At 40.7% G+C, this 23,033-nt stretch overlaps 1 protein-coding gene across 4 annotated transcripts in view; it reads left to right on the top strand.

The window, feature by feature from the left end:
• Window positions 1-234: 234 nt before the first annotated feature.
• Window positions 235-23,033, top strand: part of FRMD5 (FERM domain containing 5) — a 320,051-nt gene continuing 297,252 nt past the window's right edge. For all 4 annotated transcript variants that reach the window (XM_046008041.1, XM_046008043.1, XM_046008039.1 and 1 more), the window contains exon 1: window positions 235-480. In XM_046008041.1, the coding sequence (XP_045863997.1) occupies window positions 379-480 (102 nt within the window). In that variant the 5' untranslated portion in view covers window positions 235-378. The remainder of the gene's footprint in view (window positions 481-23,033) is intronic.

Below are 23,033 nucleotides of genomic sequence, written 5' to 3'. Positions count from 1 at the left end.
TCCCGTGATTGCTTCAGCTACCTGTCCATCATCCCAGTACCCTATTTCGATTGGCTCTACCGTCTGCCACTCCGTTCCGCCGCGCTGACCCCCATTGGCCCTTCTCTGGCCGAGGCCCCGCCCCACGAGCTGGGCATGGGGAGTGGGGCGCGGAGGAGAGAGAGCGGGGCGCTTTCTCTGGGCTAGGGGGAGGCGGTGGCGGAGAAGGAGGAGGAGAAGGGGGAGGAGCTGGGCCAGCAGGAGGCAGCGGCCGCGACCGGACTGGGGTGATGGTGCAGGTGCCGGGGGCCCGCGCAGAGCTGCCCGGCTGAGGGGCGCCTGGTCCGGGGACCGCAGCGCTGCCGCGTCTCTCCGGGTGGCGGGCGGCCGGGCGGGAAGATGCTGAGCAGGTTGATGAGCGGCAGCAGCAGGAGCCTGGAGCGCGAGTACAGCTGCACGGTGCGGCTGCTGGACGACAGCGAGTACACCTGCACCATCCAGGTCAGTGCCGCGCCGCCCTGCCCGCGGGACCCCCGCGTCCCCTGAGTCTGGCTAACTTGGCCCCCGGCCGCCGCCCGGGGTCGCCGCAGACCCCAGTGCTTTGTCCGTCCCTGGCTGCGGCGGACGGCCCCGGTGCAGAGCGCCTCCGCCCGAGACTTGGTCCGGGGCGGGGTACGGGGCGCTGGGCGCAGCTGCGGTGAGAGTCCCACCGTCCCGGACCCCAGCTCCCTTCCTGCCCTCTCCCAGGGCGAGGGCGCCCCATCCTGGCTCCTCGAGCCTGCCCGGGTGGGGAGCATCTTCCGCGGGCGTCCGCAGGGAGGCGGGCAGGGCGGGAGGCTCCTACCCCGGCCGCCCCGTCGGGGGGCGCAGGCTTCGGCTCTCTGGCCAGGCAAGGACCGCTGGCCGGCGTTTCTTATCTTTGGTTGGAAGGATAATGCTGTATGTCATAATCACCCGCCCCCCCCCCCCTCCCCGGCATTTGTGAGTCAGAGCTCTCAGAAGGTAGAAGTGAACGCGCAGCCCATGCAGAGTGGCCTATGGAAGGGAGACCAGCCCTCTGGGTTCTCGACCCCCCTCTCGAGAGCCCCCCACCCCCCGCCCATCCCGCCTTTCGCTCCCCAGATCTCATTGTGTTGGGCAATTTGGGGGGTTGTGAGGCAAAGATTTAGCAACAAGTACCAGAGATCTGAGGGTTGGCCGTGGCTAGAAAGAATGGGTGACTTGATAAAAACGCCAACAATACGTTAATGCTTCGCAGCATTTCTTCAGAACCTGGTATTTTGGAAGAGATTTTTACAACCCCTTGCTTGTGTTTTTTCACTACTGCCGTGTGGCAAGTCTGGAGTAGTAGTCTTTCCCAGGAATGCAGTCACAGCCCTCTCTCCTCCTCTGTAAAGTCAGAGATAGGAGCATTGACAATGCTCCGGTGTTTAGTTCAGCAGCCGAAGGATCCTGCGCTCGCTGCCGGAAACTGCTCTTTCAGGAGAAGCAAATTGAGTTGGACCCGGAGGGGTCTCACCTGATCCCTTGCCTTTGCAGCTAGAAACCAGAGGGGGCTTCTCGCCTCAGATGTGGCAGACAAAAACTGTCGGCCTCTGGTCCTACCCTCTTTGTCTCCCGCCCCCCCCCCCGCCCATTTATTTTTTTTGCTGACAATGCTCAACAGCGGAAAATAGCGGTGTGTGAGAAAGACGCTGGGTAGTGGATGAGAGCAGCTGCTCTCTGCTGACTCTGTGCTCATTTCAGCCTTCTCTCCACTTTCCCTTTTCTCCCACTCCCCAAACCACCTCTCGGCATAAGTGCTGACTGCTGCCAAAGATCCAGGAGGGCAGAGAAAGGGAGCAAAATCTCTTTAAGGCCACTTAAATACAGATTAAACAGTCATAACGATACTAGCCATCAAGTGAAAGGATTTTTGCAGTTGAATATGATAGATGTTCTGTATTATTTCCTTACTGAATGAGTGGCAGGCTACTTTTTGTTTCTATTGTATCTTTATGTGTGGTGTACAGTTCGTTTTTGGTGTTGGGTGGGGGAGGAGAAGGCATTGACTTGACATTCACCATTTAAATACATTGTCTAGAGCTTTTAAAGTCTTCATCCTTTTGTTTTAAAATTTAAAGCATGTACAGGATAATCTATCAAGGGCAGTGTGAGATTTAGACTTTGTGAGTCCTAAACATACTTTGGGGTATATGGTGAAATAAAATTTCTGGGGCAGGTCATTAACTTTTGCCAAGGTATAGAGTACAATTGAAAGGCAATTCACATAATCATCCCACCAGCGATTTTGAGGTATCAAAATAAGACAACTAGTTACTTTTCCCAGTTGGTGGAAACTCTGAGGTTGGTTGATTGGTATTATAGTTGTGGGTAAATCTTTATTAGTGTTGAGAAAAATAATATTTTCAAGTCAAGCAGTACTTACTGGGTTTATGCTTGTTATATCTTGCTATGGTTGTGTTTATTTTCCTGCTGGTTTTACTTTACATTATTACAATTTAATGTGTTATAAAAATTTAGGCCACATAAGAAAATTAAGCTTGGTGTAACATGACTATACTATAGTGAGTGTCCACTGTCTAGACAAGTTAATGACGGTGTGTTGTGATTATTTAATGAAAATTAAAAAACAAAGGAATTCTGAAGTTTATGTAATGTCAGTCTTTGGCACCACTACTGTGACTTGCTTCTGTTTTTATCCAATGTGAGGAAAGGTTAACAACAACAACAAAAAGACAGGATCTTATGTGAAGTTAATATTTTGTGCATATATCTTTTTTGAGCTTTTGGAGATTGAGTTTTTCTTAGCAACTTTCTCCCCCCATACATTTCTGTAGTGTGTGAGTGTGTTTGTGTTTGTGCATGCACGTATTTGTCCGACATTGGACATAAAGTCTTGTAAATCAGTATGGAAAGGAACTGTGAGCTACTTACTAGGTTAAAGCAATATTTTTAACATTTTAGGAAGTGCTGTACAGTATACTTTAAAAATTTTTTGATAATAATTTGGAGTCATTTTCCTTAAAGTGTGGTATGTCATTTTTTTTTTAAATAAGATATATATTTTAGAAAGATTTCAGTACTTCTTGAGATAATCAGAGAATAGTTAGGGGATTCGAGAGTCAGAAATGTATCCCTGGGTTAGAGCCATAATAGCCACATTTAGTAAATTTCAGTTGTAGGAAATTCTAAGTATTGGTCTTGCCTTTCATATTACATCAGTTATACTGATCTGGCATTTAGAATGTGATTATTAAGGTAAGGAAAAATGCCTTATATCCCTCCCGTGAATATTGCCACATTTACCAGCCTATTCTTCTATTCTTTCTGATATGCCAATATATTTGTAGATTATGAGAAATGAAGTATATATAGGAGGGCTGTAATATAATTGCTCCCCTGTGAAGAACATTGTTAACAGCTCCCTGCCAGTTTTGAAGGTCATTGCCTCATAAATGCAGATCTGGTCCATATTTTTCACACATCTGTTTCATTTATGAATATCTACATTTATTTACTGCATTTACTACCCTACTTGTTATTTAATTTGGGAGCAAATAGAAAAAATAAAAAGGCTACCTAATAATATCTTTGAACTCAGCATATCAAATGAAGTCATTTGAATGCTTAGACATGTAATATCCTAAGTAATAGATTTCTAACTATCTTTTGAGTTATAATAGTTTATAAAATATTAAGAATATATATTACAGAAGAGCCAGTAGAAATATGTATCAAAAATACATATTTAAGTCAGAAATGCTAATCACTTTTTTCTGCTTACTGAAAAGTAAAGCTGCCCTAGAAATGAATTTGATTTTACTGGGAACACATTAAAATAACAACCGATCAAGCAGCTGGCTTAAATTTGTTTTTGCAGTTAAATGAGGTAATGAAGTACTACCATAAGTAAAATGCATGTGGACAGAAACAGTTTTATAGTGCAACCAAGATTGTGGCTTGATTGTGTCTCAGCCATTCAGTAACTGTGGGACCTAGAGTAAGGGAGACAATATTGGGGAGAGAACAAATGTATTGAGTCCCGTACTTGCCAGGCGCCCTGCATGTGCTATTTTCTCACGTAACTCACAACAGCATATGGATTCATTATACACCCATTGTACCAGCTGAAGAAAATAGGATTGTGGATTGGTGGGAGAGCTGATATTTCTTCAATGGCCAACTGTACTATGCTTTCTGCGAGGTGTTTCTGCTTATACTTACATCAACTGTTTGAGAGATAGGTGGTAGTATTTTCATTCTACAGATAAAAGGCTTGGATGAAGGAACTTGCTCAAAGCTAGTAGGTTGCTGTACTATATTTAAACCATGATCAATTTGTCTCTAAATCCCATCTTTGTTCCTTCTATTTCTTCTGACTCCCTAAGTTATTTCACCTGTCTTTGCCTTAATTTCTTCATGTGTAAAATGGTAATAATACTTATTTCATAGTAAAGGAAAAATTATTTGGTAATGTCATTACAAATAATAACATTTAAACAGACTAATATACATTGTGCCTTGTTCTATCAAATCAAAAATAGGATTGAGAAATTTTTTTTGAAAATAAATTAAACCATAAGTCTTCTTAAAATGATTTTTTAAAAGATTTTATTTATTTATATGAGAAAGAGAGTGTGTGCCCATGTGAGTGTGGGAGAAGGGCAAAGGGAGAGAGAACCTTAAGCAGACTCCCCAATCAGGCCAGAGCCAGCTCAGAGCTCTGTCATTTGACCCTGAGATCATGACCTGAGTAGAAACCAAGAATCAGGCACTTACTGGACTGAGCCACCAGATGCCCTTCCTTAAAATGATTTCTTTTCTGCTCAGGTCATGATCTCAGGGCTCTGGGATCAAGACCTCTCTGTGTTCCCTGCTCAGTGGGGAGTCTGCTTCTCTCTCTCTCCCTCTGCCCCTCCCTCCTACTCGTGCTCTCTCTCTTTCTCTCGCTCTCAAATAAATAAAATCTTAAAAGAACGATTCCTGATTAATTTCAGTGAAATCATAAAATCCAAGCCTGGAATAACTGGATTCTGTTATAGAACTCTTCTCTAAAATTCAAGAGTTCAGGGGGCACTTGGGTGGCTCAGTGGGTTAAGCATCTGCCTTTGGCTCAGGTCATGATCCCAGGGTCCTGGGATCCAGCCCCACATTGGGCTCCCTGCTCAGGCAGGACCCTACTTCTCCCTCTCCCTCTGTCCTTTCTCCACTCATTCTCTCTCTATCTCAAATAAATAAAATCTTTAAAAACAGTAAAATTCAAGTGTTCAGGTTTGCTTTCCTTCCATCCTTTGGCTTTAGAGGGGCATTTGTTTCAAGGACCTACAGTGGTTTGTCTTTTCTAAGAACTTCTACTTTATATTTGGTAAGCGAAATCCTTGGTTTCATTAATGCAAAAGGGATGTTAGAGAATTAAGGTAATTGTATTCACAGAAAAAGACAAAGCTGTTGTATTTTCATGAATATTGGTTCTTTTAAAAACTTTGTTTTAAAAAGTAATTATGGTGTCTCAGAATCTGTTACAATAGCAAGTCAGACTCTAATCTTGAAACTAAGTTCCAAAATTAGCCTTCTAGAATTCTGAAAGCACTTGTATTCTATTTCTTAATTTGTATGCTAAAGTGTTCATTGTATAAAACTAATGCAGATCAACCTTTTAGGACAGAAGGTAAATTTTAGATGTGCTCTCATTCTTTCTCTTATTAAAAAGTTTGGTTTAAGGAAGTGTCAGTGGCATCCAAGAGAAACCTAGAAGCATTCACCACAGCAGATTTTACTCAAGGATATTTGTATGAATTTGCATTCTATTAAGTGCTAGGAATGAATATGCTGGATGAGGCAATTCAACATAGTGCATAATAAAAGAGCATGTGGGTTTTGAGTCTTCTGTTACATTGCCCAGAGATTCGTTGATCATGTCTGTGCTAGCATTAATATCACACTTAAAAAAAAAAGATGTTTGCCAAGATAAATCAGACAACCTGAAGACCAAAAAATAGCCATTTTTGTTATACATTTGTAGTGGTTTATGTATAGGTATTAAAATGCGCAGCCCAAAATAAGCAAGGCTTAAGTTAGTTAGATACTATAGTAGTTAGATACTGTAGTTAAGATGGCAAAATATTTTGGATTATTTTAATACCTATTTTCTGGCAGATTATACTTTAGAATTTTTAAAGGAGTAAGAGGAAGCTATAAATTTCAAACCCTAGTTTAAACCACAGTGCCTTATGGTTATAGTTCAATAAATATTTGTTCTGATTTGATTGTGCTCCATGATGGCTGTTTTAGTTCCAACACTTTAAAATTTCTTGTGCCTTGAAGTGCCTGGATGGCCCAGTTGGTTAAGAACTGTCTTCCGCTCAGGTCATGGTCCCAGAGTCCTGGGATCAAGTCCCACATTGGGCTCCCTGCTCAGCAGGAACCTTGCTTCTCCCTCTCCTTCTGCCACTCCCCCTGCTTGTGCTCTCCAGCTCTCTGTCAAATAAATAAAATCTTTGAAAAATATATTTTAATATTTCTTGTACCTGAAAACAATAAGCATTTTCTAACAACTGTATAAGGCTTTTTATAGTTTCAACCCATCAGATTCCAAACCACTTTGCTCTGCAGCCCCTCTCCCTGGTAAAAAGTATGGTATGTAAATATGGTATTTTATGACGCCTTTGAGGTCTCTGATAACTTTCTGCAATTATCTCTTGTTGAATTAGTGGGGCTGCGATCTAGAGCTTCTTGATTTTTTTGGTTTGTCTCTTAGGATTTCAGGCCTTTGAGGTCTCCCCTCCCCACCATCTCCACAGGTTTGGAAGGCTTACATCCAATGAATGCTCTGTAGTGCAGTGCTTTATGGGGTGTTGGAAGTCTGACAGAATTAGGATATTGAGCACTGGGCTCACCACAGCTATAGAAAGTTCCTTCATGCCTTTCCCCTAAGTCAATACCACAGAAAACCTCCTTCCAGCCTCATTTTTTAACCTCTTGCCCCAACTGGAAGAGAACCATGCTTCCCAACTTGTTTCTGATTATGTCTATGTTAAGCGGAATCCACCTTTTTTTTTTTTAAAGATTTTATTTATTTATTTGACAGAGAGAGAGATCACAAGTAGGCAGAGAGGCAGACAGAGAGAGAGGGAAGCAGGCTCCCTGCTGAGCGGAGAGCCTGATGCGGGACTCGATCCCAGCACCCTGGGATCATGACCTGAGCCGAAGGCAGCGGCTTAACCCACTGAGCCACCCAGGCGCCCCCGGAATCCACCTTCTGATAGCCTCATATGTAACATTCTGGCTCTGCAGACCCTGTTTCCTGAAGCAGCCTCCTATGGGTCACTCTTCCTCAGCTGTGTGTAGCCAGAGCTGGTACAACATATGTGAATCTCATGGAGCATTGGCAACAACCTTACAGCTTCTATATCTTGCTGGTGTGGTGCTCAGGGAGGAGGATGTTGCTCTTCTGGAGGCCAGGTGGTCGTTGTTGCCCCTGTTTTCGGGTGTGGATACTTGGGGCTGAAACCCTCTACCTGAGTGGTTCTCTCATGTAGCTGAGAACTTTGAAGAGTACTGAAGCATCTCCATGCCTATGTTGCAGAGTGAATGGTGTTCCCCTAAGAGAGCAAAACATCTTGTTACATGTTCATTCTAGCCATAGAAGCAGACTTGCCATTCCTTTAAGACTCTGGATCTAGGGGGCACCTGGGTGGCTCAGTGGGTAAAGCCTCTGCCTTCGGCTCAGGTCATGATCCCAGAGTCCTGGGATCGAGCCCCACATCGGGCTCTCTGCTCCTCGGGGAGCCTGCTTCCTCCTCTCTCTCTGCCTGCCTCTCTGCCTAGTTGTGATTTCTTTCTGTCAAATAAAAAATTAAAAAAAAAAAAAAAAAAGACTCTGGATCTAGGTGGCCAATACAACTTTTTGAACTTGTACAAACATTTTAAGTATCAGTAGAGCCCAAACTAGAGTAGGGAAAGCAGTTTCTCTTGGAGGCTAACCCTTAGATTTAAATTGTGGACCTCTTGCCACCTAAGGTACCATGCCATTCTCGTTGTCAATATTTTCAACAAGATCCTCTGTAGTGGTCTTTCACCAACTGTAAATGCTGTACTATTTCTGAGGATGGTGTTTTACTTTTGTAGTCTTCCCAACCTAATTGTATCATATCCTAGATTTGGAATGCAGGAACTTATAAAACTCTTCAGGTTCAAATTCTTCAGGCTTTTGCTTGCTACTGTGTACTGAACATCAACTTGTGTGAATCCAGTCCCCAGAGGAGATCCTTCCGTGCCATGCTCATACAGGCAAGCTAATTGGACCACATGCTTGGCAACCACTGAGTTTGTGTACAATAGTTCCATTCACTTGTCTACAGAAAACACCCCTTTGACAGTGATTATAGCCTTCATTCCCCTCTACTTCTGACTCCTTGCATTACCATGACCTCATCAGTTGGTCCTTATTTAGAGATGTCTTGGACCATTCCAGAAATGCTTTAGGACTCATTCCTGTCTGTTAAGGATCATTTCAAAGCCTTTGACAACCCCTTGCCCACCAAGGGAAACCGTTCTAGATCAGGACCAAACCTAGCTATTTTTATGCCTTATTTGAGCCATCTTACTGTGTCACAACTCAGGGGGCTTTTTTCCCTTTGTAGAAATTGTGAACCTTGTTAAAAAGAAGAATGGAATAGGGGATGAGTTAAAGCAATTGTTCCCAAAGTGTGGTTCCTGGATGAGCAGCATCATTTTCACCTGGCCATTTGTTAACAAATGCGAGTTTTTGGCCCCACTGCAGACCTAGTGAATCAGATGGGGGGGATGGGGCTCAGCAGTCTGTTTTAACAAATCTTTCAGGTGACTCTTATGCTTTTTCAGGTTTGAGAATCACTACAACTGGGTCACACACATATTTAATAGTTAAAAGTGATGAGTTGTGTTGACTGAGTATAAAAAGTGAGGGAGAAAGAGAAGCCAAGAGTGAATCCCATATTTCTACCTTTTGATTTATTTCTGAATGGCCTTAACTGATTCTCTACCTTTGTAAGGTAGAAGTTAGGTTATTTGCAGATACATATGCAGATATTTGCATACCGTTTTCAAGGGGGCAGGATTCTAAAGATTCTGTAACAGGTCATCATTCCAATTTGATGCTCTTGTATTTATTGGTTTTATTTTTGTCTTCCCTGACCTAGAAAGAAAATGATTTTATATTTCTATACTGTTTTTCAAAGAAATCATCACAACTTGAAGCACTGGGGGTGTAGGAAGGCCCCTGTTTGCAAACATGTAAATAGCAAAAAATAAATGTCATGGAATTCAGTGTTAAGACAAGGTGGTGTGCCGTGGCAGTGCAAATATGGGAGACTCAAAATTACTAAATATTTCTCAAAGGAGGTGAGATTTGAACTAGGTCATGAAAGATTGCCAAAAGCAGAAAATGGGCTATGGGGATGGGTAAAGGGCATTCTAGGCTGAGGCAACAGCAGGCTACTTCAAGGTAGGAAAGTTAAAAATGTAAAGCCAAATATATTTAGTCTTTCCTTTATGTTTATCTGACTTACTCTGGTACAGTTGAGTCAAATAACAGAAACTACTTGCTTAGGAAAGATGGCTGTCAGCAAATTTCAATCATTCTTGACATGCTTAGAAGAGTTAGTCTAAACTAAATTAAAACATAAAGCGGGTGTTGAGTTAAATCTAACTCCAAAAGTGTACAACACAAATTAAGGTTCTTCACAAAGCAATGGCATCATATAAAGAAGGGGTAGATTCATGTATCATTCTTAATTCTGAGGCTGCAGTAACTATGCATATGAATTTTGTTTCTGAGGGACCTCATTTCTGCATCAGCTTATTTGTGTACACAAATAAAGAAAAGTATCAAATCCCAGCTTTCAGCTGATGTTTGAAAATTCTGGGACTGATACAGTACAGCCTAAATGGTGCACTGACAGTTAGGAAATGTGACCAGTGAGCCCTAAAAGGCACAATTCTGCCCCTCTGTTACCAAACCTAAGTGGCCACCAAAATTGCTTTTCTAGAGGATGGTGGAGTGCTTCCCTGGATTCCCCAGTGAACCCCTGCCTGCCAGCTCCGAAGTTCCCAGCAAGTTCCCAGCCCGACACGGGGTGCACTTTGAGCACTCCACACAATTCCAGGCTAGAGCTTTGGGGATGGGAACCTCCAGGAAAGCACTCTTTGGCATTTAGGCAATCAATGTTCGGCAGAATGCCAATGCTAATAGGTTATTTTGCTCTGGAAAAGGAGAAAAAGAAGGGATGGTTTAAAGACCGATGAATAGGGGAATGACTGACAATACAGGCACTCCACTTTGTTGGAGAGATTAAGGAGGCTTGCTGTGAAGTGGCATTATGGGAGCCAGATAAATTAGCAAAGGCCCACAGGCCCAAGACCTGAAATAATAGTGGTACATCAAAACGGCATGCCCCAGGGCACACTCAAATGTCTGGCCACTTCCATTGAACTTGTAGTAGGAAAAAGCCAAATCATTTGGAACCCTCATAGTCTAGTAGTCCATTCAGGCACTCCATAGTCAGGCAAATTATTCTTTCCCTCCAGGCAGGTGCAAAACCTTATTTCCATATTGCCTGATTTACCTCAGGGGCCTCTAGGCTGGGCCTTAGCCTATTTTTGAGGACACCCAAGTGGAAGAGTTGGCTTCACAAGTACCAAAGGATTCCATATACGGTAGGCAGAGGATGCCACTAAGATTGTTTTATCAGACATGAGCCAAGCAGGTTAGAACATTGATCACAACACAGGGAAGCAAAATTAATTCATCTAAGGGTCTCAAGTACTTCTAGGGGATAATTTGGGCTGACAAAAACATCCAGCCTGCCTTCTTTCAGATTTTTGCTTCCTCTAGAAGAATCCAGACTCCTCCAGAGTTATTATGGAATTGGAAGTTTGTAGGTCAGAAGGACCCCATGGACCAACATCGATGCCTGGGATGTTACAAGGCAATCTCACAGTACACTCTCATCCATGCAATAGAATAACCCATCAGTTCTTTGGGAGACCACTCAGAAGAAATTTGGCTTTTGAGAGAGAAAAATCTGATCAAAACATAAGGTAGTCTAGTACTACAGTGCAACTTAATTTACACTTAGCTTCAGATTCTATTATGTGAAATAGGTTTTTTGTGTTGGTTTTTTTTTTTTTTTTTTTTTAAAGTGAATTGGCGTTGGCTTGGTGTAGCTTCAGGTCATAAGATACTGAACCAACCATGGCCATGTCAGATTTTATAAAACAGCATAGCTGATCTGAAAAATCAATACTTATTTGCTTATTTTTAAATACACTTTGGATAATTTAGATAAGCATATTCAAATGAGGACCCGTAGTATTGAAAGCATGTCTAAGAATTGTTTTCTAATAATTTGTATGGCAAAAGAGAATGCATTTCTCATATTCCAGTTTTTGATATTGGTACAGTAGGCTGATAATTTTTAAGAGGCAGATATAATGATAGTATATTGTCTTGCTGCAAATTAGATCTTTTACTATGTCATTATAAAATATTATGGAGTAGGAATACTCTATATTCCTACTAAGAATATATCTCACATAAATTATTTTTAGTTTCTGGTTGAAGGAAAACAAGAAAAAAGAAAACTTTCTCATCACTTCCTAAATTCTACAATTTTATTTCCTACCATCTATACATTTTAGCTTTTCTATTTGTCTCTTATGATCTCCTTTGTTTTATGCTAATTCATACTTAAGGCTACTTATTTAATACAGTCTTTTATTACCATTTCTTTTTTCTCCTTTATTAAAAAAAGATTTTATTTATTTGAGGGAGAGAGAGAGAGAAAGTGGGTGAGTGAGAGCACGGGCATGAGTGGGAGCAGGAAGGAACAGAGGGAAAGGGACAAGCAAACTCTGCACTGAGCACACAGCCCCACATGGAGCTTGATCCCATGACCTGAGCCAAAAGGAGGAGTTGGAGGCTCAACCAACTAAGCCATTCAGGAACCCCTTTTCCATTGTTTTAAAGCAAGCTCTACGCCCAGTATGGGGCTTGAACTCATGACCCCAAGATCAAGAGTTGCATGCTCCACAGACTGAGTCAGCCAGATGTCCCCTCTTATCACCATTTCTAATCGCCATCACTACTAAGTTATAGCTTAGCTTATGGTCAAATTCTTTGCATGGTGGCCACACATTTTAGTAGTGGTGGGAGGTGTTAAAAAAAAAAAGGTGCAAGTGAAATGTATATAATTATACACTGAAACATAATGCAATCCATATCCTTTAGTTTCATTATTTAACACAATAGTGTATATTTTAACTAACTGGAATTTGAAACAATATAAACAAACGAAACATAACATGAATGAAAATAAATGAAAATCTGTATTATAAAGTGATATCTTGGGGCTGGACTGAATATTATATATTTAGAGTTTTCTATTTTTTGCAATTATTTTTTTAAAAATTTATTTATTTATTTATTTTTTAATAAACATATCATGTATTTTTATCCCCAGGGTACAGGTCTGTGAATCGCCAGGTTTACACACTTCACAGCACTCTCCATAGCACATACCCTCCCCAATGTCCATAACCCCCTCCCCCTCTCCCGCAATTATTTCTTAATAGATAAACAGACTCAATGAGACTGTCCCTATACTGTAACTTCAGGTTCGTATTTAGGGACTGGGTCCGCACAGTGGGGGTGTTTCCCATGGTTAGGAGAGTATTGTGGACAGCTGGAGTTGGTGAAATTGTAGAGAGAGTGGAAATAATTGATAAAGAGAGAAACAAAAGATCAAAACCAGAGAAAGTGTTGAGATGGGGCAAGATAAGCCCTACGCAGAAGTACCTAATCAAAATCTGGAGGGAGAAAAAAAAAAATCTGGAGGGAGAATCTGGAGAAGCATGTTAGGAAATGAAAGAATATTGGAGGTCTTTTTTTGTTGTTCTTGCAGCTGTGTGATACGAGAGGTTTAATGGTTTAAAGGAACTCTCTGAGGTTGGCTCCCATGTGGGGGTAATATTGAAAATACTCAATAATTGGGGCTCCTGGCTGGCTCAGTCAGTGAAGCATGAGACTCTTGGTCTGGGCTGGGGGAGGCAGTGGTCATGAATTACAACTCTATGCTGGGCCTAGAGCTTAGTTAAATAGTAAAATTAAAAAAAAAAAAAATGTCAGGGCGCCTGGGTGGCTCAGTGAGTTAAGACTCTGCCTTCGGGGGCGCCTGGGTGGCTCAGTGGATTAAGCCGCTGCCTTCGGCTCAGGTCATGATCTCAGGGTTCTGGGATCGAGCCCCGCACTGGGCTCTCTGCTCGGCAGGGAGCCTGCTTATCCCCCTTTCTCTCTCTGCCTGCCTCTCTGCCTACTTGTGATCTGTCAAATAAATAAAAAATCTTGAAAAAATATTAAAAAACAAAACAAAACCCCCTCAATAATCAGTGAGTCACAGTGAATACCTCACTGACCAAGATTCTGCCAGAACACACTGGAATTGAGTCTGGGGCCTTCTGCTGGGCCAGATACTATTTAGTGTTGAAGCATGGGAGGTGGGGTTCAGAGTGGTCCCAGGGAAGAGGGAGAGGCCTCTTAAGGCAGTGGCTGTTGGCCAACTGGTAGGGAAATGTTTCTATATATATGTGTATGTGTATATATATATATATGTATATATATATATTCTAATATTTCTATATTTTAATGACCAGCAGGGTCTTGTTGGAGCAGGCCAACCTAAATCCACTCCTCCTCCTGTCAGGTGAGATGAGATGGGAACTTGCAAGAAGCCACAAGAGCTCAGGTGTTGTTGAGGTATGACAGGGATCTTGCCAAATTCAGTCTTCCTCTTTTGACTGCAGCTTTAGTGACAGCAGGAATCAGAGCCTCCTACATCTGTCTTCTCTGGCTCTTCATTTGTTGCTTGCCAGATACAGGGTCCAAATGGTCTAGGATTTACCTTCCTGTGGGGGTGGTAAGCTTCACATGCTTCCAAAATGCAACTTCCGATAATTTTCTCTTTTTAAAACCCTTCAAGATTCTCCCTTTACCTGCTGGATAACAGCCTTTTAGCACGTCATAGATGTCCTTCTGTTACCTTTGAGGCCTTCCTTTTGAGGCTTCTCTCCTGTCATCCATCTTATGCATTTTATCCCACTTTGTAGATCATCATCTTCTCATCACCTTATTCCAAGGTAAACTCCTTCCCCAGTATTGCTGGACTGTGCTTTGGGGGACCTTATTACAGCATTTGCCACAGTCACTTAAAAATATTTACTCACAAAAAAAAAAAAAAAATTTACTCACATTGTCTCTCTTACTAGACAACTATTTGAAGGGCAGGGATTACATCTTTCAACAGTTAGTACCTAAGGTCTCACCTAGGGGGCTTACTAAATATTCATTGCAGATGTGCATGGATGATAAAGAAGATTATTAATAACGCAAATATAAAGTTACCTCTACTTGAGCTAAATACATTTAAAAAATGAACATCGAATTTCTTGTCTTTAGAGTGATATTATGGTACTTTAGAAGATGGTTAATTAGCGGTGGTGTTTGTACAATTCCAGGATTATACTAAAATTCACTGCATTGTACCCTTTAAAACAGTAATCTGGGGGTGCCTGGCTGGCTCAGTTGGTAGAGCATGTGACTCTCAATTTCAGGGTTGTGAGTTTGAGCCTCACTTTTGGTGTGGAGATTATTTAAATAATAAAATCATTTTTTAAAAAAAAGGTAATCTTACGGTATGAATTATATCTTAATTCACATGTCAATTTCCTGGTTTTGCTAATGTACCATAGTTATATAAGCAGCTGCCCTTGAGGGAAGCTGGGTGAAGGATATATGGGACATTTTTCATTCTGTTTTTATAACTTCTTGTGAGTCTATAATTACAAAGTTTTAAAATGGTGATTAAATTAGTTTTTCTGAGCAAATACATTTATTATTTAGTTAGAATTTAGGTTCAAAATGACTGTAGAAAGTTTTCTCACTGGTTAGGGTCTAGTTAGCTTTCAAAATTATGTAGGATTATTTATAAGTAGACAAGTTTTAACGTAAGATACTTGAAAATAAAGTCAATTTTAATAAAGAGGTAAGATAAGAGTTTAAAAATAAGACCTTGGTAGTTTTTTTTGCATCTTTATTTTTTCTGTGATTCTGTTCCTCTCCTAAGGTTTCTCTGACATAATTACAATTAAAATGAATGTACTGACAAATTAGGCATCTCATAACATGCCATTGTTGTGTTTTAAAGAGTTATTTGGTGTAATGTCCTTATTACATAATTTAATATGTTAATTGAGCCGTTTAAAAATTTGTTGAGTACGTACTGTGTTCTGGGCTCTGTGATAAGCACTTTCTGTGCATTCTTCATTTAATCCTACCTCTTTAATGGAAAGTATTATTGTCCCTAATTCCAGATGAGTACAATAAGGCTTAGAGATGTTGAATAATTTGTCTAATGTCACACAGCTAGTCTGTTGGGGGAGCTGGGATTCAAACTCTGTGTGACCTCATTGCTGTCCTTTCTTACCCTGTTGCTCTCCCGTGAAGCAGGCAGTATGGTCTAAAGGGGAAAACATTGACTTGGTCCAATGCCCGACTCTCTTGACTGATTAACTTTGAGGTCTTGAGCAGGTAATTTGCCCTTTCATTTGCAAAATGAGGAAACTCAAAGAGAAGACACCTCCAGTCTCTTTTAGCATAAACATTCTACAGTTCCCAAGAAATCTGTCCATGGCTCAATAGTGTTTTCCTTTGTGTTCCTTCTGTGATGGGTATTCTTTTTTTTTTTTTTTAAAGATTTTATTTATTTATTTGACAGAGAGAGAGAGATCACAAGTAGGCAGAGAGGCAGGCAGAGAGAGAGGAGGAAGCAGGCTCGCTGCGGAGCAGAGAGCCCGATGTGGGGCTCGTGGGGCTCAATCCCAGGACCCTGAGATCATGACCTGAGCCGAAGGCAGCGGCTTAATCCACTGAGCCACCCAGGCGCCCCTGTGATGGGTATTCTTTACAAATGCAAATATTCCTGTTATTTAAAAAAAAAATTTTTTTTTTTAAAGATTTCATTTATTTATTTGACAGAGATCACAAGTAGGCAGAGAGGTAGGCAGAGAGAGAGAGGAGGAAGCAGGCTCCCTGCCCAGCAGAGATCCCGATGTGGGGTTGGATTCCAGAACTCTGGGATCCAGACCCGAGCCAAAGGCAGAGGCTTTAACCCACTGAGCCACCCAGGCACCCCGCAAATATTCCTTTTAAAGAGATGTCAAGACAGATCTTTGTGACTGCTTCAGCCTGTGTTCTGTCCCTTAGTTTTGCAGAATACGAAATATAGCTTTATCTACTTGTTATTTCCACACAGATCAGATTCTGGGGGATTGACTCATGCTTATCAAAAATCATGATTTTTTTGTTTTTGTTTTTGTAATTTAGAATCTCTGTTAATTACAGTGGGATGGTGAATACTAGTTTCTGCCATCGTAGGCACTTCTTCAGAATCAGAGACTTTTGGAAAAACAAATTTGAAAGCTGTTTTTTGTTTTTTTTTTTAAAGATTTTATTTATTTACTTGAGAGAGAGAGTGAGCAAGGGAGAGAGAGGGAATATGGGTGGGGTGGGTTTGGGAGAGGGAGAAGGAGATGACGCAGATGCCCCACTGAGCCAGGAGCCCAATGCAGGACTCCATCCCAGGACTGCAGGATTATGACCTGAGCCAAAGGCAAATGCTTAACCAACTGAGCTACCCAGGTGCCCCATAAGACTGCTTTAAATACCATTTTCTTCCCTATGTAAGTGGACTTGGCCAGATAATTTTCTTTAATCTATATTAACTTTTACCACTTTGTATTTTAGAGGGAGGCCCCCCTTTTTTTAACTTTGATACCAAATTCTGCATGGTCCTCATGTATGTTACCACTACGTTACCACTCTGTATAGGCAATATTATATAATCTTGATGCCATCCATAGGAGGCATACACCATATATGTTATAGAACTCTATAGAGTGAATTCTGATATATTGTAAACATTTCCACTTTTTTTTTTTTTTTAGATTTTATTTATTTATTTGAGAGTGAGAGAGAGCATGAGAGGCAGAAGGTCAGAGGGAGAAGCAGACTCCCCATGGAGCTGGGAACTCAATGTGGGACTTGATCATGGGACTCCGGGATGATGCCTTAAGCCGAAGGCAGTTGCTTAACTAACTGAGCCAACCAGGTGCCCCATTTCCACTATTTTGATCTTGAGTTTCCCAATACTGTTTTTCTGCATCCCCTACACTTTAACTTGCTCTTTTTAAAATTCAGGTTTATTGGGGTACAGTTTACATAGAGTAAAATGTACTCTTTTTTTTTTTTTAAGGTAAACTCTACACCCAACATGGGGCTTGAATTCATGACCCCAAGATCAAGAATCATGTGCTCTATTGACTGAGTCACCCAGGTGTCCCTGAAATTCATTCTTTCATAGCTATACAGTTCTCTGAATTTTGACAAATACACGCAAGTTGTATAACCATCATATTTCCAACATCCTGTAAAGTTCTCTTGTAACCCTTTATGGTCAGTCTCCTCCCTGTGTCTGGATGTCTGTCAGCTACTAATCTGATTTCTGTTCTTATAGGTTGGCTTTTTCCATCATGTCCTATATATATAGAATCATACAATATGTAATCTTTTGAGTCTGGCTTCTTTCACTTAGCATAATGCTTTTTTGAGCTACAAATTACGTATCATAAAGTTCATCTGTTTAAAGTGTACAATTCAACAGTTTTTAGCATATTTATGGAGTTGTGCAATCAACATAATCTAATTTTAGAACATTTATGTCACCCCAAAAAGAAATTTTGTACCCATTGGCAGTTATTCCTACTTCCTGTCTCCCTCTTTCCCCCCAACTCTCTATCCTAGGCAAACAATCTTCTTTCTCTATAGATTTGTCTATTATGGACATTTCAAATAAATGATACCACACAATACATGGTCTTTTGTAACTGACTTCTTTCACTTAGCATAATGTTTTTGGGGCTCATCCAAGTAGTAACTTATATTAGTACTTAATTCTTTTTTATTGCTAAATAATTTCCCATAGTATGGCTTTATCACATTTTGTTTTCATTCATCAGTTGATGGATATTTGTGTCATTCCACTTTTTGTCTATTATAGATGAAGCTCTGATTTATGTACAAATTGTTGTGTGGATGTATGTTTTCATTTCTTTTGGTTGTGCTGTGAACATTCCCATACACTTTTTTTTCTTTTTAATTGAAGTATAGTTGACATACAATATTTCAGGTGCACAACACATGTGTATAGGTTTTTGTGTGGAAATACATTTTTATTACTCTGGGATAGATACCTAGGAGTGGAATTGCTGGGTCATATGGTAATTTGATGTTTAGTGTTTGAGGAATTGCCAAACAGTTTTCCAAAGTGGTTGCCTGAGGGCTTCCATTTTTCCACATCCTTGCCAATCCTCACTATTGTCTTTTTGATTATAGCCATTCTGTGGGTGTGAAGTAGTATATCATTGTGGGATTTTTTCTATCTTAATTATTTTTTTTAAAAGATTTTATTTATTTATTTGACAGATAGAGATCACAAGTAGGGAGAGAGGCAGGCAGAGAGAGAGAGAGGAGGAAGCAGGCTCCCTGCCAAGCAGAGAGCCTGATGCGGGGCTCGATCCCAGGACCCTAGGATCATGACCTGAGCGAAAGGCAGAGGCTTTAACCCACTGAGCCACCCAGGCGCTCCTATCTTAATTATTTTATTTTTTATAGTTAACATACAGTGTTCTATTGGTTTCTGGTGTACAATATATTGATTCAACAATTCTATACATTATTCAGTGCTGATCAAAATAAGTATACTCTTAATGCCCATCGCCCATTTCACCCATCCCCCAAAGCCACCTCCCTTCTGGCAACCAACAGTTCTGTAAGTGTAAGAGTCTGTGTTTTTGTCTCTTTTTTTCTTTGTCCTTTTGTTTCTTAAATACCTTATTGGAATCTTCTCTTGCTCTGTTCTTTCATGATTTGCTGGGTTTCTTTAGTGATATACTGAATTCTCTTTTATTTTTTGGCTAGCACCAGTTTTTGATTTGCGGTTACCATTAGGTTATATATAACACGCATATAAGGGTTGATATTAAGTCAGTGGTCACTTAAGTTTGAATCCATTCTAAAAGCACTAGATTTTTACTCCTCTCCCCTCCTCGTTTTAGGTGTGTTGTGTCATACTTCACATCCTTTTATTTTGTGAATCCCTTGAAAACTTTTATAGGTACACTTAATTTCATTGCCTTTCTGCTTCCTACTTTTTTGTCTGTCCTTTCTATTCAGAGTTCCCTTTAACATTTCTTGTAAGAGTGGTTTAGTGGCCATGAATTCTTTCAACTTTTGTTTGTCAGGGGAACTAGCTTTGCTGGATAGGGTATTCTTGGTTACAGGCTTTTTTCTTTCAGCACTTTGAGTTTATGATGCCACTCCCTTTGGCCAGCAAAGTCTCTGCTGAAAAATCCAATGATAGCCTTATGAGTTTCTCCTGATATGTAACTTTTTTCTTTCTGCTTTTTGAATTTTTTTCTTTTTTCTTTCTTTTTTTTTTTTAAGATTTTATTTATTTATTTGACAGACAGAGATCACAAGTAGGCAGAGAGGCAGGCAGAGAGAGGGGGGGATGTGGGGCTTGATCCCAGGACCCTGAGATCATGACCTGAGCTGAAGGCAGAGGCTTAACCCACTGAGGCAGAGGCTTTAACCCACTGAGCCACCCAGGTGCCCCTAAATTCTTTCTTTATTACTACTTTATCCCCATTTTAATTACTAGGTGTCTTGGTGTAGATTTCCTTGGGTTGATTTTGTTGGGGCCTCTCTATGCCTTCTGGATTTGGATTTCTTTTTCCTTCCCCAGATTGGGGAAGTTTTCAGCTATTATTTCTTCAAATAAATTTTCTATCCCTCTTTTCCTCTTTGCCTTCTAGAATCCCTATAATGTGAATGTTATTAACCTATTTTCATGTATTATTGTTGTTTTTCTCTTTCCTGTTCAGATTCCCCCCCCCCCCCTTACTCTGCCCTCGAGGTCACTGATGTATTCTGCTTCCCTAGTCTATGGTTAATTACCTCTAGTGTATTTTTAATTTTGGTTATTTAGTTCATCTCTGATTTTTTAAAAAATGTTTTCTTTCTCTTTGTTGAGGGTCTCACTGAGGTTCTCCACATAAAGATACAATGAGTATCTTTATGACCATAACTTAAAATTCTCCACCAGGCATATGACTTCTCTGCATTTTGTTTAGCTCTTGCTGTGATTTGGTCCTGATCTTGCATTTGAGACATGTTCTTCTGTCTCCTCATTTTGTTTAACTCCCTGTGTCTGTTTCTTTGTGCTAGGAAAGTCAGCTATGTCTTCTGCTCTTGGAAGCAGTGGCCTTATGAAGAAGAGGTCTTTTAGTGCTCTGCAGTGCAGTGTTCCCTGTTCCCCAGAACCTGATTTCAGGAGTTTCTACTCTCCGTGTTGTGTGGACCCTACTATTGTGGTTGAGCCACATTTGCCTTCAGTCCACTTGGCTGCAATGGCCCCCTTTGCCTGTTGTGAGCAGGGCGGTATTTGGTCCCTGCTGTGTTAGTGGGCCAGTCTGGGTCTGCCTTGGGCTTGAGTTAGACCAGGTGTTTTCCAGAGCTGTGGTCTTGCCAACTGTAGGGCACTCTCCTTGTGTTGTCTCCTGAAAAGCTTTCACTGGTGAGTGGAGCCTGTAGTCAGACCAGATGTTTGCTGGGGCCCCAGCTGGATGGGTGTGTATTGTTATCTTCCCCTCTCCCTGGGACAGGTGTCACTTTGGAGAGGTGCTGGTCATTGCCAGGGCTGCTTGCACATTGCCAGGCTTGTGACACCACTTTTGGTGGTCTCTTGGCAAGGACTTGTTGGAAGGGGTAGGTCTGCAGGAGAATGCAGAGGCCAGGTGCATGGCACCAGGAAGGTCAAGCTGGTCCACTGTGGGAGGGGACCTGTAGCCACCAGGGAAAATTCCTGCCCAGACCAGGATGGAGGGGTAAGGTATACTTTTAGCAAGCTAGGTGGGGAGTGTTCCAGCTGCACTGGTTCTTGCAGGTGTCCACATATCTAAACTGGGGGGTGGGGGAGGGAAATGGTGCCCACTAGCTCTTTTGTTCTTGGAGAAGTCTCCCAAAGATCCCTGACCCTCCAATACACACTCTGATTTTAGTGTATAAATATCTTTCCCCCAGGTGTTTTTCGAATTCTGCTTCTGTGTGGTATCCCAGCAGGGCTGTTTGTTGTGTAGTCTTTGTAAGGGTGGGGGCTCCAAATTTATATTTTTATATGTTGATATCCAGTTGTCCAGTGTTGTTTGTTGGAAGACTACTCTTTCCCTATCAAATTATCTTTATTACTTTTGTTGAAGATCAGTTGACCATAAATGTATGGGTTTATTTTTGGACTCTTAATTCTATTCTATCGATCTATTCAATTGACCTGTATATCTCAATGCCAGTATCACTCTGTCTGAATTACTTTAGCTCTGTAATAAATTTTGAAATCAGAAAGTATGCATCTACCAACTTTGTTCTATTTCAAGATAATTTTTGCTACTCTTAGTCCATTGCATTTCTATATGAATTTTAGAATCAGCTTGTTAGTTTTTACAAAAAAATAAACAGGTTGAATTTTGATAGGAATTGTATTGAACCTGTAGTTCAACTTGGGGAGTGTTGCTATCTCCTTAATGAAAAAATTCTTCTGATTCACAAACAGAGGATGACTTTCTATGTATATAGATATTTGATTTTTCAAGTGATATTTTGTGGTTTTCAGTGTGCATAATGCTTTTGAGTTGCATTCATGTTAGTGTACCTATCAGCATTTTGCTCTTTTTCATGGCTGAGTAGTATTCCATTTATGGACATATCAAAATTTGTATATCCATGAACCAGTTGATGGAAATTTGAGTTATTTTCATTTTTTGTTAGTTATAAATAAATCTGCAAAAGATATTTGCATATACATTTTTATATAAACATAGGTTTTTGTTTCACTTGGGTAAATACCTGGAAATGGAGCTGCTAGTTTTATATAAGTGTTTGTTTACCTTTTAAGAAACTACCAAACTTTTTCCAAAGTGGCAGTACTGTTTTACCTTCCCAGTTTCAATATATGAGAGTTACAGTTGCTCCACATCTTCACCAACATTGGGGATTATTAGTTATTTTTTTTTAAAGCTATGCTGAGAGATGGGTAGTTATATTTCACTGAAAATTTAATTTGTATTTCTCTAATAACTGATAGGGTGGAACATAAAATTAATGAAATTCTAGATTTTTGGAGTTAGAAGAGACAGGAAAGAGCTCATTCCTGGTTTTACATTGTGTTCCTCAGACCTATTTCATGGGCTGTCTGAGGCTGGGGAACTGGAGGACTGAGGAGCATACTGAGTGGGTAGGAATCTGAGCTCCCTGTCCAGAAGGACTCTTGTTTTACCATTCTTTTTACATTGAATCCATGCAACACATTATTAGAAAAAAGATACCTCTGCTAAAATGTTTGAAAGCTACTGAGCTCACTCTTCTTTTTAGAGGACAAACCTGAAACCAAGAGAGGTAAATTGACTTATTTAAGGTCATGTAGTTAGTCTAGAGTAGGCTGATACTCCAGTGTTCTTTCTTCTGTATTGTATTATCTTGTCATAATGCTAAAATGGTAGTATTTATGGGCTTATGGAAGAATTATCACAAAATTTGTTGAACTCCTGAATTTTTTTAAAAGGAAGTTTCTTTCATGGGGAGGGAGACAAACCATAAGAGACTCTTAATCTCAGGAAACAAACTGAAGGTTGCTGGGAGTTGGGGGTGAGGGATAGGGTGGCTGTGTGATTGACATTGGGGAGGGTATGTGCTATGGTGAGTGCTGTGAACTGTGTAAGACTGATGATTCACAGACCTGTACCCCTGAAGCAAATAATATATGTTAATAAATTTTTAAAAAGTTTCTTTTATACTGAAAAAAGCACATGGAAACTAAGTCATCTTTTGTGAGTTATCTGCATTAAGA

This window comes from Meles meles, chromosome 6, assembly GCF_922984935.1.
Source record: "Meles meles chromosome 6, mMelMel3.1 paternal haplotype, whole genome shotgun sequence".
NCBI lineage: Eukaryota > Metazoa > Chordata > Mammalia > Carnivora > Mustelidae > Meles > Meles meles.
Note: the sequence above shows the minus strand (reverse complement) of the source record. Positions and strands in the feature narration are given on the sequence as shown.